Source organism: Falco peregrinus, chromosome 3 (genome assembly GCF_023634155.1).
Source record: "Falco peregrinus isolate bFalPer1 chromosome 3, bFalPer1.pri, whole genome shotgun sequence".
NCBI lineage: Eukaryota > Metazoa > Chordata > Aves > Falconiformes > Falconidae > Falco > Falco peregrinus.
In genome coordinates, this window is record NC_073723.1 from 43,476,992 (window position 1) to 43,490,221 (window position 13,230).

At 44.6% G+C, this 13,230-nt stretch overlaps 1 protein-coding gene across 2 annotated transcripts in view; it reads left to right on the top strand.

The window, feature by feature from the left end:
- The first annotated feature begins 6,266 nt into the window (after positions 1-6,266).
- Positions 6,267-13,230, top strand: part of ARFGEF1 (ADP ribosylation factor guanine nucleotide exchange factor 1) — a 94,631-nt gene continuing 87,667 nt past the window's right edge. The window contains exon 1 of one of the 2 annotated variants that reach the window (XM_005240921.4): positions 6,267-6,399. In XM_005240921.4, coding sequence (XP_005240978.1) covers positions 6,276-6,399 — 124 coding nt within the window. In that variant the 5' untranslated portion in view covers positions 6,267-6,275. Of the gene's footprint in view, positions 6,400-6,903; positions 6,923-13,230 lie in introns of those variants that run through there. The other variant, XM_055799361.1, reaches the window with a different exon arrangement.

Here is a 13,230-nt window from a genome sequence, read left to right on the forward strand (position 1 = left end):
GTACATTAAAACAGAACAGGAGCTAATGCAAAGTACTGTACTGCTGCTAAAGACGGTGCCAAGTGAGCCACTACAACTGAAGGATCATACACATTGGCACTAGTACACTGGTGCTATCTATTGACCCATCCATCCTATATATGGGGTCACATACAGAGACAGGTCTGAGTGGTCTCTTGCACAATGGAAACACTGAAGAAAATGTATATTAAAGGCATTAGATTAAACAATACTTTAAGTTGGCATAAAATGGTACTGTTGCCAAAAATCGCGAGCCTGCCTTCTTGCCCATTTTCTCGTTCCTGTCCTTGTGTTATCTCCTTTCTTGAGTTATCACAAACATTTGTGAAGTTGCCTGATGGATCAGAATATGGAACATATCTGGATTTAAAATCCTGTTTCTTGACAGGCTAATATCAACCTAATTAAATTCTGAATATAATTCAGCACATAATTCACAATATGACAATGCAAATGCTTATGCTGACCAAGGAAGCAAGAAACATATAGGTAGGAGCAAGGAGAAGGATTGCTTCTTTTAGTGGCAGTTCTGTCTTATTCTAGCTTAAAGTGATCACAGTCTACTACTGTGCTGTTTCAAAGCTCATCAAGATGATATAAGAAGACAGTGCCGCCATGAGCAGTAGACCAGCCCTCTGCATCACCACTGACCACCTTTTCCTACTCCCTTTCTTGTGTAAGAATTACTAAATATGCAGGTAAGTCAATCAATTCACTCATCCCACTGACAACCAACGTTCTTGTAAGGCTGATTTTTGGCTGGACCACTGAGCTGAACTGACACTGCACAGTTGCACAACTGCGCCGACGCAAGAAAGGGCATGAGAGCTCATGCAGGAGAAAGAGTTCCCTTTGGGAGGCAGTACAGCCAAAGATCATCAGCTTGTTCCAAGCCTGAAACGGTATTTTTACCATCACTTTTTCCTGTCCATCAGAAGCAAAGACTTAGAAGTCCTAGCTTTTCAGCATTTTCAAACAAGCCCTACACACAATTTTTGTACATAAACCCATCAGAAGCAGGTGCTAATCATTCCCTCTCACACAGAAAGTTCTCTACAGTTTTTTACCAAACAAGTGTCTTACAAACTCTCTGAAAACATTTTAAATATATGAAACAATATAAATGGCTTTTTGAATACTCCAATTAACTTGTAAATAAAAAGGTACTAGACAGTAATTTTTGGGGTGTTTCTCAAATACATTTTTTATCTTTTTATGTTTTATGTTTGAATGTAAAGTCTCCAACGAAGCAGTGATGCTTTTGCACTTTAGCATATACATACCAACACATTTATTTTAGGTTTGTCAGAAAACATTTCTCAGGTATGATAGCACAACTATAATATTTTATACATATTGCCTGCAGACTTAACGGTTTGAGCAGAAAAAAACAATTATTAGCCCTTTTCCACAACTTCAGGACTTCACCAGCAACCAAACAGGGAACTCTACAGCTACAAGGATTACAGTCCTTGGGGTCAGCCATTGACTGACACCAATTACCAGTAAAGCAGAAATCTGCATGCTGAAACCAAAACAATACAGACATTAGAATCACTGTATCTAACTCTAGGATTCTGGAATTCTTTGCAGGGCACTGCTGCTGTATGGCACCATCTGTTCCCCAGGGCTCAGTATTGTGGCCAGTTCTGTTTAAAATCTTCATGAACGACCTGGACAAGGGATTTGAGTGCACCGTCAGTAAGTTTGAAGGCTACACCAAGTTAGGTGGGAGTGTTGATCTGCTTGAGGGCAGGAGGCTCTGCAGAGGGATCTGGACAGGCTGGACCGATGGGCCGAGGCCGAGTGTGTGAGGTTCAACAAGGCTCAGTGCCGGGTCCTGCACTTGGGTCACACCAACCCCACGCAGCGCTACAGGCTGGGGCAGAGCGGCTGGGAAGCTGCCCAGAGGAAAAGGACCTGGGGGTGCTGGTCGACAGCCGGCTGAACGTGAGCCAGCAGTGTGCCCAGGTGGCCAGGAAGGCCAACAGCCCCCTGGCTTGTGTCAGAAACCGTGTGGCCAGCAGGACCAGGGCAGTGACCGTCCCCCTGCACTGGGCACTGGTGAGGCCGCCCCTCGAATGCCGTGTTCAGGTTTGGGCCCCTCACTGCAGGAGGGACATTGAGGGGCTGGAGCGTGTCCAGAGACGGGCAGCGAAGCTGGTGGAGGGGCTGGAGCACAAGGCTTATGAGGGGCGGCTGGGGGAACTGGGGGTGTTTGGCCTGGAGAAAAGGAGGCTCAGGGGTGACCTTAGCGCTCTTTATACTACCTGAAAGTAGTATAAATCACACTCTATACTACCTGAAAGGAGGTTGTAGCAGGTGGGTGTTGTTCTCTTGTCTCAAGTAACAAGAGACAGGACAAGAAGAAATGGCCTCAAGTTGCACCAGGGGAGGTTTAGACTGCATGTCAGGAAAAAGCACCAAAGAGGTGATTCACCAAAAGGGTTGTCAGGCATTGGAACAGGCTGCCCAGGGAAGTGGTTGAGTCACCCAGAGTCCCTGGAGGTATTTAAAAAACGTGTAGATGTGGTGCCTAGGGACATGGCTAATGGACTGGGTAGCATTACGTTAACAGCTGGACTTGATGATCTTACAGATCTTTTCCAACATAAAGTATTCTGATTCTATGAATCTATCTTCAGTTAGAAACCCACGTAAGATAGAAATACTCTAAATCCTGAGCCTTCTTTCTTGTGACTGTTCTTATTCTCCTCTCAGTGGAGATAACCCCCTAGCTTTTAAAGTAATCAGCAAAGAGCTAAATATGTTCTTATGCTCTGTAGTCTTGTAACAAAATCTGCCTCCAAAATGCTTCCTCAAAGTTCATAAAATTCTTGATAATTGACCAAACATTGTTGTAATACATGGCTTCCTTAGTAAATAAAGCTGTCCTAACAACTGGCTCTATTCAAAGCACTGGGACCCAGCACACAAACTGACCACCATTCATATCTTGGCTCTAAATGAGAGCACTGGACTGTCTTTTCATCTCCAGTGCTTATATCATAGTTTCCCTGGGATTTCCATCCATTCCACTGGCTCAGCTTCTGGAAGGAAACTGGATGTCAACCTGCTGGACAAATGATTTACAGTAAGATCTTTCCATGCAATTTCAGAAGCAGTCCTCCAGTAACATATAGGCTCTACATTGTTGCAGAGTTTAGGCAGGGGCTGCCTTGTGACTAGCACATATAGTACCAGCTGTGCCAAGCTATAAATTGAAGGAACAGAGCAGCAGCTGTTTGAACCTGAAAATAGAAACTGAAGATTCAAACCACAGGGAAAAAAAACCCAACCCAAACCAAGCAGTTTAATCTATTTGTATTAGAGCAGGAATGAAAGACATGGAACTGAGTGTCTTTTTGACAGATCTTTTCCTCCAGTAGCTCAATGTTTCAGCAGCAATTCTATTTGTTCAACTAAATCATATTTTACATGTAAAATCATCCTGTGTACAGCATATGAAAATAGACATTAATATGGACAAAACAGATAACTGCAGTGCTCTTTACATAGAGGTAACTATTGGCTTCATGATATTGCAAGTCTTATTTCTGCCAAATGGACTGTGAAAATCAATAGCAAACTCTATTTGCTAAATAACACTTGCAAGCTCTGACTTGTCTAAGGAAATCTGGACTCAGGTGGTTTGTGCAAAACTATCAGCAAGAACTCCATGGAAATTCCTACTCTTTCCATGGTGACTAGCAGGCAGCTTTGAAAGACCAAAGTCATTTTGACATCAGAATTTCTGAAATTGCATCTGTGTATAAAAAAATAATAATTGAGATTTAACCAACAGGCAAAAGGTTTTTCCCTAAATAAATTACTAGAAATAATTAAATTATGCTTAGTAATTGCACTGCTAAAGATGTGGTCTTTTGAATAAACCAATGCAATCTGAATATGGTCATAAAAAAAACCTTGTGTGTTTTTTTCAGGAATCAATGCGCTTGGTGATGTGACTTCTGACTCTCTCATAAAGCTGTTATAAGGCTAAAATCAGGTGTGCCCTCTTAATATTTTCCACATTGTTTATCAGTTGGGTAATAAAATAGCCTGCAGGTTCTGACAGTGACTAGAAAAAGCCCCTGATGCAGATCAAGTAATTTCAGCCCAGTGTTTTGCTCTAACAATCAGGCCTGGCATTCACCTATAGCTTTAGCGGAATTCCCCATGCCAGGGTATTCCTTACAAAGTCCAAATGTAGATAACTATAAAGCAACAAGTAATTTTGGCATAAATAATTTTTAATTTGGGAAACTTGTTAAAGCCATACTGGGCAGCATTAGCTGCCTCTTCATTAGGGAGCTGGGATCACTGTACTTGTACGGCAGCTACAACTGTTCCACTGCAGGCAAAGAAACAGAGGTGATCAAACAAACCGTTCAGTCAAGAACACAGGGCTGCTTGTAAGGCCTTAGCATGGTGGCATGACAGCCTGGGCAAGCTCTCTCAAATTCTCCATGAAGAAAGGATCAGGATTAATTTTGGAAGGACCAAAGGAAGAGCGGACAGGAAAAGTTAGCTGGGAATAACCTCCTCCCCGTGTGCTGGCTCTGGCCTCCGAGGTCAGAGGCGGCCCCCAGGTCCTACAACCGTCTCATGCTGATGCTACAGCCTTGTCCCACTCCACCTGAAAGGTACATCTAAATTCAGCCCTTTCATTTCCACATTTAAGTTTTAACTAGTATTTTTGTATCAGCTAAAAAAATTCTAAAACAGACCTGACTTCAGTTAGTACCATATTTTATTTTTAAATACTGGTATACTGCCTGAGCACACAAACTTGCCCTATGATGTTTTTGCTGCTTACCAGTTAGCCAGAGCTAACCAGAGCTTTTTTTTTTTGGGGGGGGGGGGGCGGGGAGGGGAGGCCGACCCTGAGCCAAGCATGAGAAAATGACCCCTCAGCACTCTGGGAGAGAAAAACCGCCAAAGAACACAAGCAAAAAAACAGTAAACGTTTTATAAATAATGTTAAAAAATTAATAAAATAACAAAACACAAAAATCACTGTTGAGTTATAAATGAAGGTGCAACTTATTTACTTATTTTTATGCTTTTTACTCCTAGCGCACGTACAATGGGGAGGATGTACGGGATGACAGTACTTTAAAGGCAGAGGATGAAGGCGGCAAGGCCCCCCGAGCGCAAGGGCACCGTGCACTCACGCAGGTGGTGCCCACCCGGCCCGAGCGGCCGCTCCCCAGCGAAGCGCCGCTGCCGCCGGGCCGGGCGAAGCCGGGGGGTCGGTGGGAGCGCCCCCGGGCGGTACGGCTCGCCGGGAAGGGGCGCGGGAAGGCCGGTCACGTCCCGCACCCGAACGCGGCGCCTTCTCCCTCGGCGCCGGAGCTGCCCTCCGCTCGCTCCTCCGGTGAGGCGAGGCCCCGGGGGCTTCTCGGCAGGGGAGGCCGAGGCCGGAGGAGCCACGGCAGGTTCTCTCCGGGGGAACCTCTTGCCCTACCCTCGACGGAGCCCCCCCGCAGGGACAGGTGGCACTTCCCGGGGGAAGCCTTCCTCCCCCTCCCGGCGCTGGTGGCCCGGAAGGGAAGCCCTGCCCCTCCTCCGCCTCAGCCAACTCCCAGGTGGCAAGCAGCCCCCTCCGTACCTCCCTCTCCGCTGCCTCCCGCGGGTCTGCTCCACCTGTAGCGCGCCCGCGGGGCGGGCAGAAGGCGAGCGCCCCCCCTCCGCCCGCCGGCCCGCCCGCCTCCCTGCGCCCGCCCGGCCGGGGCACGGTCGCCGCTTCCTCCCGCTCCGCAGCCGTGCGGTTGCGGCCCTGACGTCGTTTCCTTCCAACATGGCGAGGGCAGGTTGTTGCTGCCGCCACCGTCGCTGCTGCCGCCGCCGCCGCCGCTACTGCTGCCGGTGCTAATGGAGGCGGGTGCGGCCCGGGGGCGGCTCGGGGACTGAGCGCGTCGCGGGCGCTGTCCGCGCACACACGCAGCGGGGGCGGAGGGGAAGGAGAAGGAAGGAGAAGGCTTCGTCCTCCCTCAGCTGCGGGGGTTGGCAGTCGCCGCCGCCCGGGCCCAGCCCAGCCTCCCCTCAGGGGGAGCCGCCGAGCGGGCGTCGGGCCGCCGCGGCCCTCCCTCTGAGGGAGCCCTTCCCCCGCGCCTGGCTCGGCCCGGCCCCGCGGCCTCACCGCCCGCCCCGGCCCCTCGCAGCCCTGCCCCGGCGGGAGCGGCCGGTGCCCCGCGCTCCCTTCCCCTCCCCACCCCTCCTCCTCCTCCTCTCCCGCCTCGATCGTGCTCATGTATGAAGGGAAGAAGACGAAAAACATGTTCCTGACCCGGGCCCTGGAGAAGATCCTGGCCGACAAGGAGGTGAAGAAGGCGCATCACTCCCAGCTGCGCAAAGCCTGCGAGGTGGCCCTAGGTGAGGCGCGGCAAGGGGCGGCCGGCAGGGGCTGCGCCGGGGCAGCCGGGGGTCGGGGTGCGCCCCGGGGCCCCCTTCCCTCATGGCCTGCGCTGTGTTTGTGTTGCGGGGGAACGGGAGGGCGAAGAGGCGCGTCGGGGCCTCCGGGGAGATGAGGCAGAGCGGGCTGCCCGGAGGAGCAGGGCTGGGGGAGGTGGGGCTGCGGCCGAGCCGCGGCACAGGCTTCGGGATCGAGTCGGAGGATCTGGTGGTGTGAAACTGCGCGGGTGCGCAGCGAGGCCGAGGCCTGTCGTCGTAGCGTGTGTGCCCCTGGGCGGAGGGACAGCTTCGCCCCTCGCCGGGAGCGGCCCCTCCGCGCGCTGCCCCTTGCTGACAGCGGCGGGGAGGGCGCTGCGGCGCCCGGCGGCCTCTCCTCCGCCTCCTCCGCCTCCGCCTCCTCCCCGCTCGCAGGATGAATAGGCAGAGAGACGGAGGCGCCGAGCTGAGCTGACCTGGAAGCAGACGGCCGGCGGGGAGGGAGCAGGTGACGGGCAGCGGCGAGGGAGGAGGGACGGGGGAGGAAGCGGGGGTGGTGGGGAGCGAGAGACAATGACACCGGGCCACGTCTGGAGCTGGTGGCCCTTCGGAGTCGGGACGCAGGCCTCTAGGGAGGAGGGCTGGAGAGGGAGAGGGTGGTCCGGGAGACGTGCGAGGGAGAGTCTTAGCCGTGTTGTTACTGGTGGAGAAACAGCTGGTGGGGAAGGGGGCAGAGCTGGTGCAGCCACGGAGGACATGGGAGTGTTTGCCTGCTCCGGGCTTAAGAGGGGTCTTAGGTTTGTAGAGCAGCTGTGTCAACACCACCTTGTCTAGAAGCGTGAGGGAAGTACCAGGACTGGATAGGACAAAGCATACGTAACACGTTCAATAACAGGCAACATAAAAGGAAAACTCGTGCTTTAAAATTCTGGCATGATGAGTACAGGCAGGGTTTGAACCTGTGAGGTAAAACAGTGATGTATTTACAGAAAGGCTTCGGAGAAAGACCTGCTTTATTTAAATAATACATAAATGGATTATGTCTCTCCCATTCTTGTCAGTTTCTGGTTTTGGACATAATTATCTTGATTTTGCACAGTAATAATGTCAGTTTAAACGGACTTGTTTGAGGAGATAATGTTAAACAGAAACGTGCTTGTTTAAAAAATGAACATAAGTAATTTCAAGCTTTCTTTTTGTCATTCTATTAATCTATTATAATACTTCCAATTAAAAACCCCACACAGTTCTTCTCTTGTTTTCTTTGTCTGTGAAAGACCCTGACAAATGGAGAGGGAGAAATGACAGTATTTCAACTATTTATTTCTTAGTAACTCAAATTGATTCAAAAGATATTTTTCTTAGATTTGTCATCACTAGAATTATTAATGATGATCTTATGATTTAGGTAGATGGAATTAAACAGATAACCCTTTGGCCTTTCCGTTGACTTCAGACTGTGTATTCAAGTCAGAAATAAAACAAGAGAAATGTTTTCTTATTACTATACTGAATTTATATCCAGCCTGTATAACATCCATAGAATTAGACACTGGTATTAATCTTGTGTTTCTGCTGTACTTCATTTCAGTAGCTTGGTCTGTCCTAAAGCATCACAGAGATCCCTGCAAGTGTGGCTCCATTGTGTTACACAGATTATAAAGCAAGTCCTCTAGATTGTATAGTCTGCGTCTTTTACCTCGTAAACTGATTTGTGCAAGGAGACCCCCAAGCACACATCTCAGTGATTTCTGTGCTACAGCTTCATGGAAACTGTCTCCTGTGGATCTGGTTGTGTGATAGGGGGTTAAGTAGGAAAACGATACGGTGTATGGGTATAAAAGCCAGTGAAACAAGAAGAAATACGGGGGGGGGTGTATTAGCTAATGCATATAGGAGGACTTAATGAAGTATCAGATATGATGTTCATTACCATAGAATGTTACTGAAATAAAACTTTAGGTTGTGGCACAACGAAATGTAGTTGGTGATTGTAAATGTAGTATGGTTCATTGTCTGGTTTTGTGTGTGATAGACTCATAGTTAAAGATTGGCAGTATATAACTCTTGAATAGAGTAGTGCTCATGTCTAACTATAAAAAGCTTTTCAGAGAAGAGTAAATATGTTCCTGACTTTACATGGGGGGCAACTGGCTTTGCGTGAGCTCGAATTTACATAGCAGAATTGGAAATAGGATGCACATGTGCTCTCACCATCTAGCTGTACATCTGTTGGAGAGCACTCTTCAACTGGATCCTTCTTTGCCACCTTAAGCAAGGAGTACAGATGTCTCATTCCTGAGAAACTGATCTATTTTAGAGAGCAACAACATTAATTATAAAACATCAGTAAAATAATAACTGAGTTAAGTTCAATTTGGAATTAACTCTGGCAAAGTCTAACTTGAAAGTTATATCGGATATTAAAAAATGGTTGTTAAATGAAAGGTAGCTTTTAAAAGTCAAGGCAGTAATTATACATCCCTCAAATCAAGATCACTTTTTTCAGTCTGAATATTTAATTGATTAGTCTTCACTGAAATTATCTGATGTAATACAAAACTCTGCTGTTAGGATCTTTTTCTAAGTGCATGACTGTAGTAAAATGTTGCTTATTATTAATGTATCAGATACTCTTAACTAGTATTTGTTACTAATCCATGCTCTGTTTCATTTTTTAAACTTTTTTTTCCCTAAATCCAGTATTTATGTTGGTTTATATTGTTTTTATAAGATGAGCTGCTATTGTAGTATTTCAGAAACAAGCAAGCAATTACCAGAAGTATGGTATTCCTGTAGAGTAGGCAAACAAATTAAAACTCTGGTTTTTAGATTGAGGTTGACAAGCACTGTTTTAAAAATCTTTAAGAACATCCCTTTGTCAGTTTTAATTCCTATATATTTTCCTATATACCTTTCCTGTTGCATTCCATTAGAATTACACTTAATCTATTTTTGATTTATGAATTCTGAGGGAGAAAAACCCTGCAGTGTTCCTGGTATATGTTACTGTGGCAATCTGACCTCTGAACAGGTGTTAAGATGAGGTCCTTCTAGTATGACCGTTTTTCTGGGCTATTAGAAGATACGAAATCAAAATATGAATTAAATACTACAACCTGAATTATAGGTGGGTTTTTTTGTGTGTTTAACAGGGATGAAATTAAGCCTGATCCCTCTATCCTGTATCTAATGATTCACCAGGTTGTGTCTGGATTAATAAAGAATAGTTTACTCAAAGTTTAATGTATTTTTTCATGTAACATTGTCCTTTCTGAAAGACATTCTCTGTATGCAAAAAATGTAACCTTTCTTTAGTCACCTAATGAAATACAGCTAATTTGGAACTTCGTATTCTTTACTCGTATAGCAGCTGCTCTTAAGTCTGTGTAAGGAATGACTTTATCTTTAAAATGGTCTGCTTGCAGAGAGTATCAGGCAGCAAGCTGACAGCAGGATTAGGTTTAGAGGTTCCCTTCCCAGTCAGTTCCCTGCACTGCTGTTTCTGTATTGGTTTTCAGACATATTACAGTCTAGGATACTTTGCAGTAAACATAAGTTCATAAAAGGCCTTGGGGGAAAAAAATACTCAACTGGATGTAGTTTTTAATAGACAAAAAAACCCAAACTATTAGTGCATTGTGTCAGAATCTGGGATGTGGATTTGTCTGCCTGGAAAGGTGGTTTATAGAGGGACCAAGCTGAACAAACCAGAATTCTCTGCTTTTTATAAAGGCTGCTAGTTTAGCTGCACATCAGGAGTCAAGCAACCATTCTGTAAAACTCTAAACTGCAGATAACGTAAAATGATATGAATATGTACCTAGTACGTACTTTAAGGAAAAGTGTGCATGTGCTACTTGGAATTCTGGAAATACCAACTGAAGAGGACTGAAAATTAGTTTTAAAAGTTTCTTCAGTGCTCCTTGGATTGCCTGTCACATAAAGATCCTGCTGGATGATGTAGGTTTTGTGTGGTGTGAAAGTAACAGCTCCGTTCAAGTTTGTGCTGCTGTTAAATGTACGTGTAGGATGATGAAGCAGCAGGATATAATTAAGCACTGAATCTTAGTTTTTCTGAAAACAGGTAACATTCAGAGTAGAGTTCACCCCAGAGGTGGGAGGATTTATCTGTGTCCTTACCTACCAGATTTGTAAATGGCCTGGGAAAGTCCTGCCTGCATAAATTTTTCTATTTCTCTCATTTCACCCTTCCTAGTTTCATTTTCTCATGTCCTTTGCATATATAGATAACCACGTTCTATTACCAAAGATAGGTTAACAGTCAATACAGAAATGCATGCTAGCATGAACAGTTGAAAATGCATTTTGAAGACTGTTGTTGCTCCTCTGGAATTAATTTTACTGGAGGTGTTGAACGAGTGAAATTTCTGTTTATATTTTGGATAAATACGTTCTCAGTAGACTGCCTTCCATCTTTCATCGAAATTAGTTGTCCCTTTTTAGAAGCCAAAGCCCAGAGTTTTTGGGGTCTTTTCTATGTTGAATACAAAGACATTGGTATTGTATCATCATCTGTTGTCTGCATGTGCTAGAGGTATTTATTTTCACAATATACAAGTCACCATGTCCATACAGAATTTACTTTCTGGTTGTAATTGTTCTTCTGAAACACTTCTTTTGAAGTAAGCAAGCAGAATAAATAGAGATTTTTTGCAAGTACAAACCAAGATGTATATTTTTCTTTAAAAAGTCCCTAAAAGTTGCAGCTGCCCTTCCCTCCTCTTGCTTGGCTTGCTAAGCTTGGGCTTTTAACTAGCAGAGCTTCAGTGTGGTTAAGATCTCATCTATTTCTGCAAAGATCTAAAACTTGGCTTGGTAACAGTAAGGTTTGGTTGGCTTCATAAACTGTTTTCCAGGTTACCTTCTTAATTTCAGGTGTAAAGTGCTGTTTATGTCTAATTTATGGGGCTAATTTAAGAGAAGTTGTGTATAGTGGGAATTTTTAATATTTTAAATATAATTAGTTCTTGGCTGTGTAGAATGGCAATGCTGACAAGCTTTAATCTCCCTTGAAGAAGGGGATGGTTGGCAGGGTGCACATAAAAAAAATTCTGTAAAAAACAAGATTGTATTTGGGTTGGAAAAATGTTAATGGAGAATGAGTATCAAATACTGCTTTTTGTCTTGGAAGGAAAAAGATGGTATTTTTTTTTAGGTGGAATGTTGACTTAGTCCTGAAATACATCCTCAGTTAAAACCTTTGATGTTTTGAAAATTTTAACATTGATTTTCAGTAGCTCTTAAAATCTTATCTTGAAAGAATTCAGCACGTCTTTGTGACAAAGGGCAGCTTTTAAATACATCTGTTCTGCTGCATATTTTAGAGCACGAACTGGAATGTTGAAGCTTAAAATGAAAAGTTGTTGCCTTGTGACCAGAGTGCATCTATTCCTTAGAATGAAATATCTTTAATGGTTTTGTTCTAGTTGACCTTTTTTCTGTACTGTCTTTCCATATATTATTCCTGTAATCTTTTCCTCTCTTCTCTTGGTTCTTGTGTCCATTCTTTTCAGGATGACAACAGTATCTGTTCTTGTGTGTTTTCTTCATATAGAATTCGGAAAAAAATTAGCTTGGCTTTTGAGGTTGGATGTACATTCCAGACCTTTTTGGGAGTCCTTCAGAGTATAATTGGTATTGAGCTAGTATTTTGATAATATATTGTTCAATATGCTAACTTGTTTAGTTGTCAGGGAGGATTGTTACATGGGTGTTTACAGGGAGGGAAGCATCAGCCAGTGGTGTGTTAGTCAGTCTCTTTTTCCCTGTTCTTGGTGAAACTCCTAGCTGAAATCATGGACTCGCAGAGCTAGATGAGGAAGCTTGATCTTCTTTTGGGGCACCTGTCTGTCAGTTTTGGCTTTTTCATTGGTGTTGATATTTTTATCAAGTTGCTGATTAGTTAGTACTTCAAAGTAAACAAATGCTGCCCTAGGAGTTGGGGAAGCAGGACCAGCAAACTTGTGCATGACTTTTACCCAATTCTGCAACAGCCAGTGGTAGACTTGAATAGGCAGGTGGAAGGGAGTTTCGTGTTTTGTGAATCAAGCCAGAGAGCTTTCCTGTGTGATGTGTAAATTGGTGGTTTGCTCAGAGAAAATATTTTCATCTGGGAAAGACAGCTACTGTCAGTGGAGCCTCAGAGGCTGAAGTGACTTGGGAAACACCACTCTGCAGGTTTTGAGGAAGGAGGGAGGTATCAAGGAAATAGACAGAATTGGGTAAGAAGCTTGATATTTTTTGTCTGGTAGAGGAGGCAGAACTCATGTGTGTGTGTCTGAAAGCCAAAAATATGTGATTTAGCTGTACTAGTCAGATAGATACAGACCAAGAAGTGATCTGTGCATAGTTGGCTCTTACTACCATGTCCTTCCCCATGAGTAAATAGTAAAATAAGCCAGAAGTTACTGTTAGGCAAACCAAAACCAAACCTTTAAGAAAAATCACCTAAGTACAAAAAGTCTCAAAAAACCAGGGAAAACATAAAATATTTCTGTGGGATTTTATAGAAAAAGAATATCATACAAGGACAATTGAACAAATGTTAGCTGGTGTGTTTTGTTTCTTTGAAAAACACCTAGTGTCAGAACTTAATTTTAAGAAAAAAAACAAGCCCTCAACCCCCCCAAAAAAAGACCTTAGCCTATATATTTTATAGATATCTTAATGAAATGTAGGGGTGTGCTAAATAAAAATACCTGTTTTGAGGGATAAGGTAGATGATGCTTGTTATGTGATACTTCCCATTTTGAGTATAAATGTATAATTGCTGCTAAGAATAGGCCGGTCAAG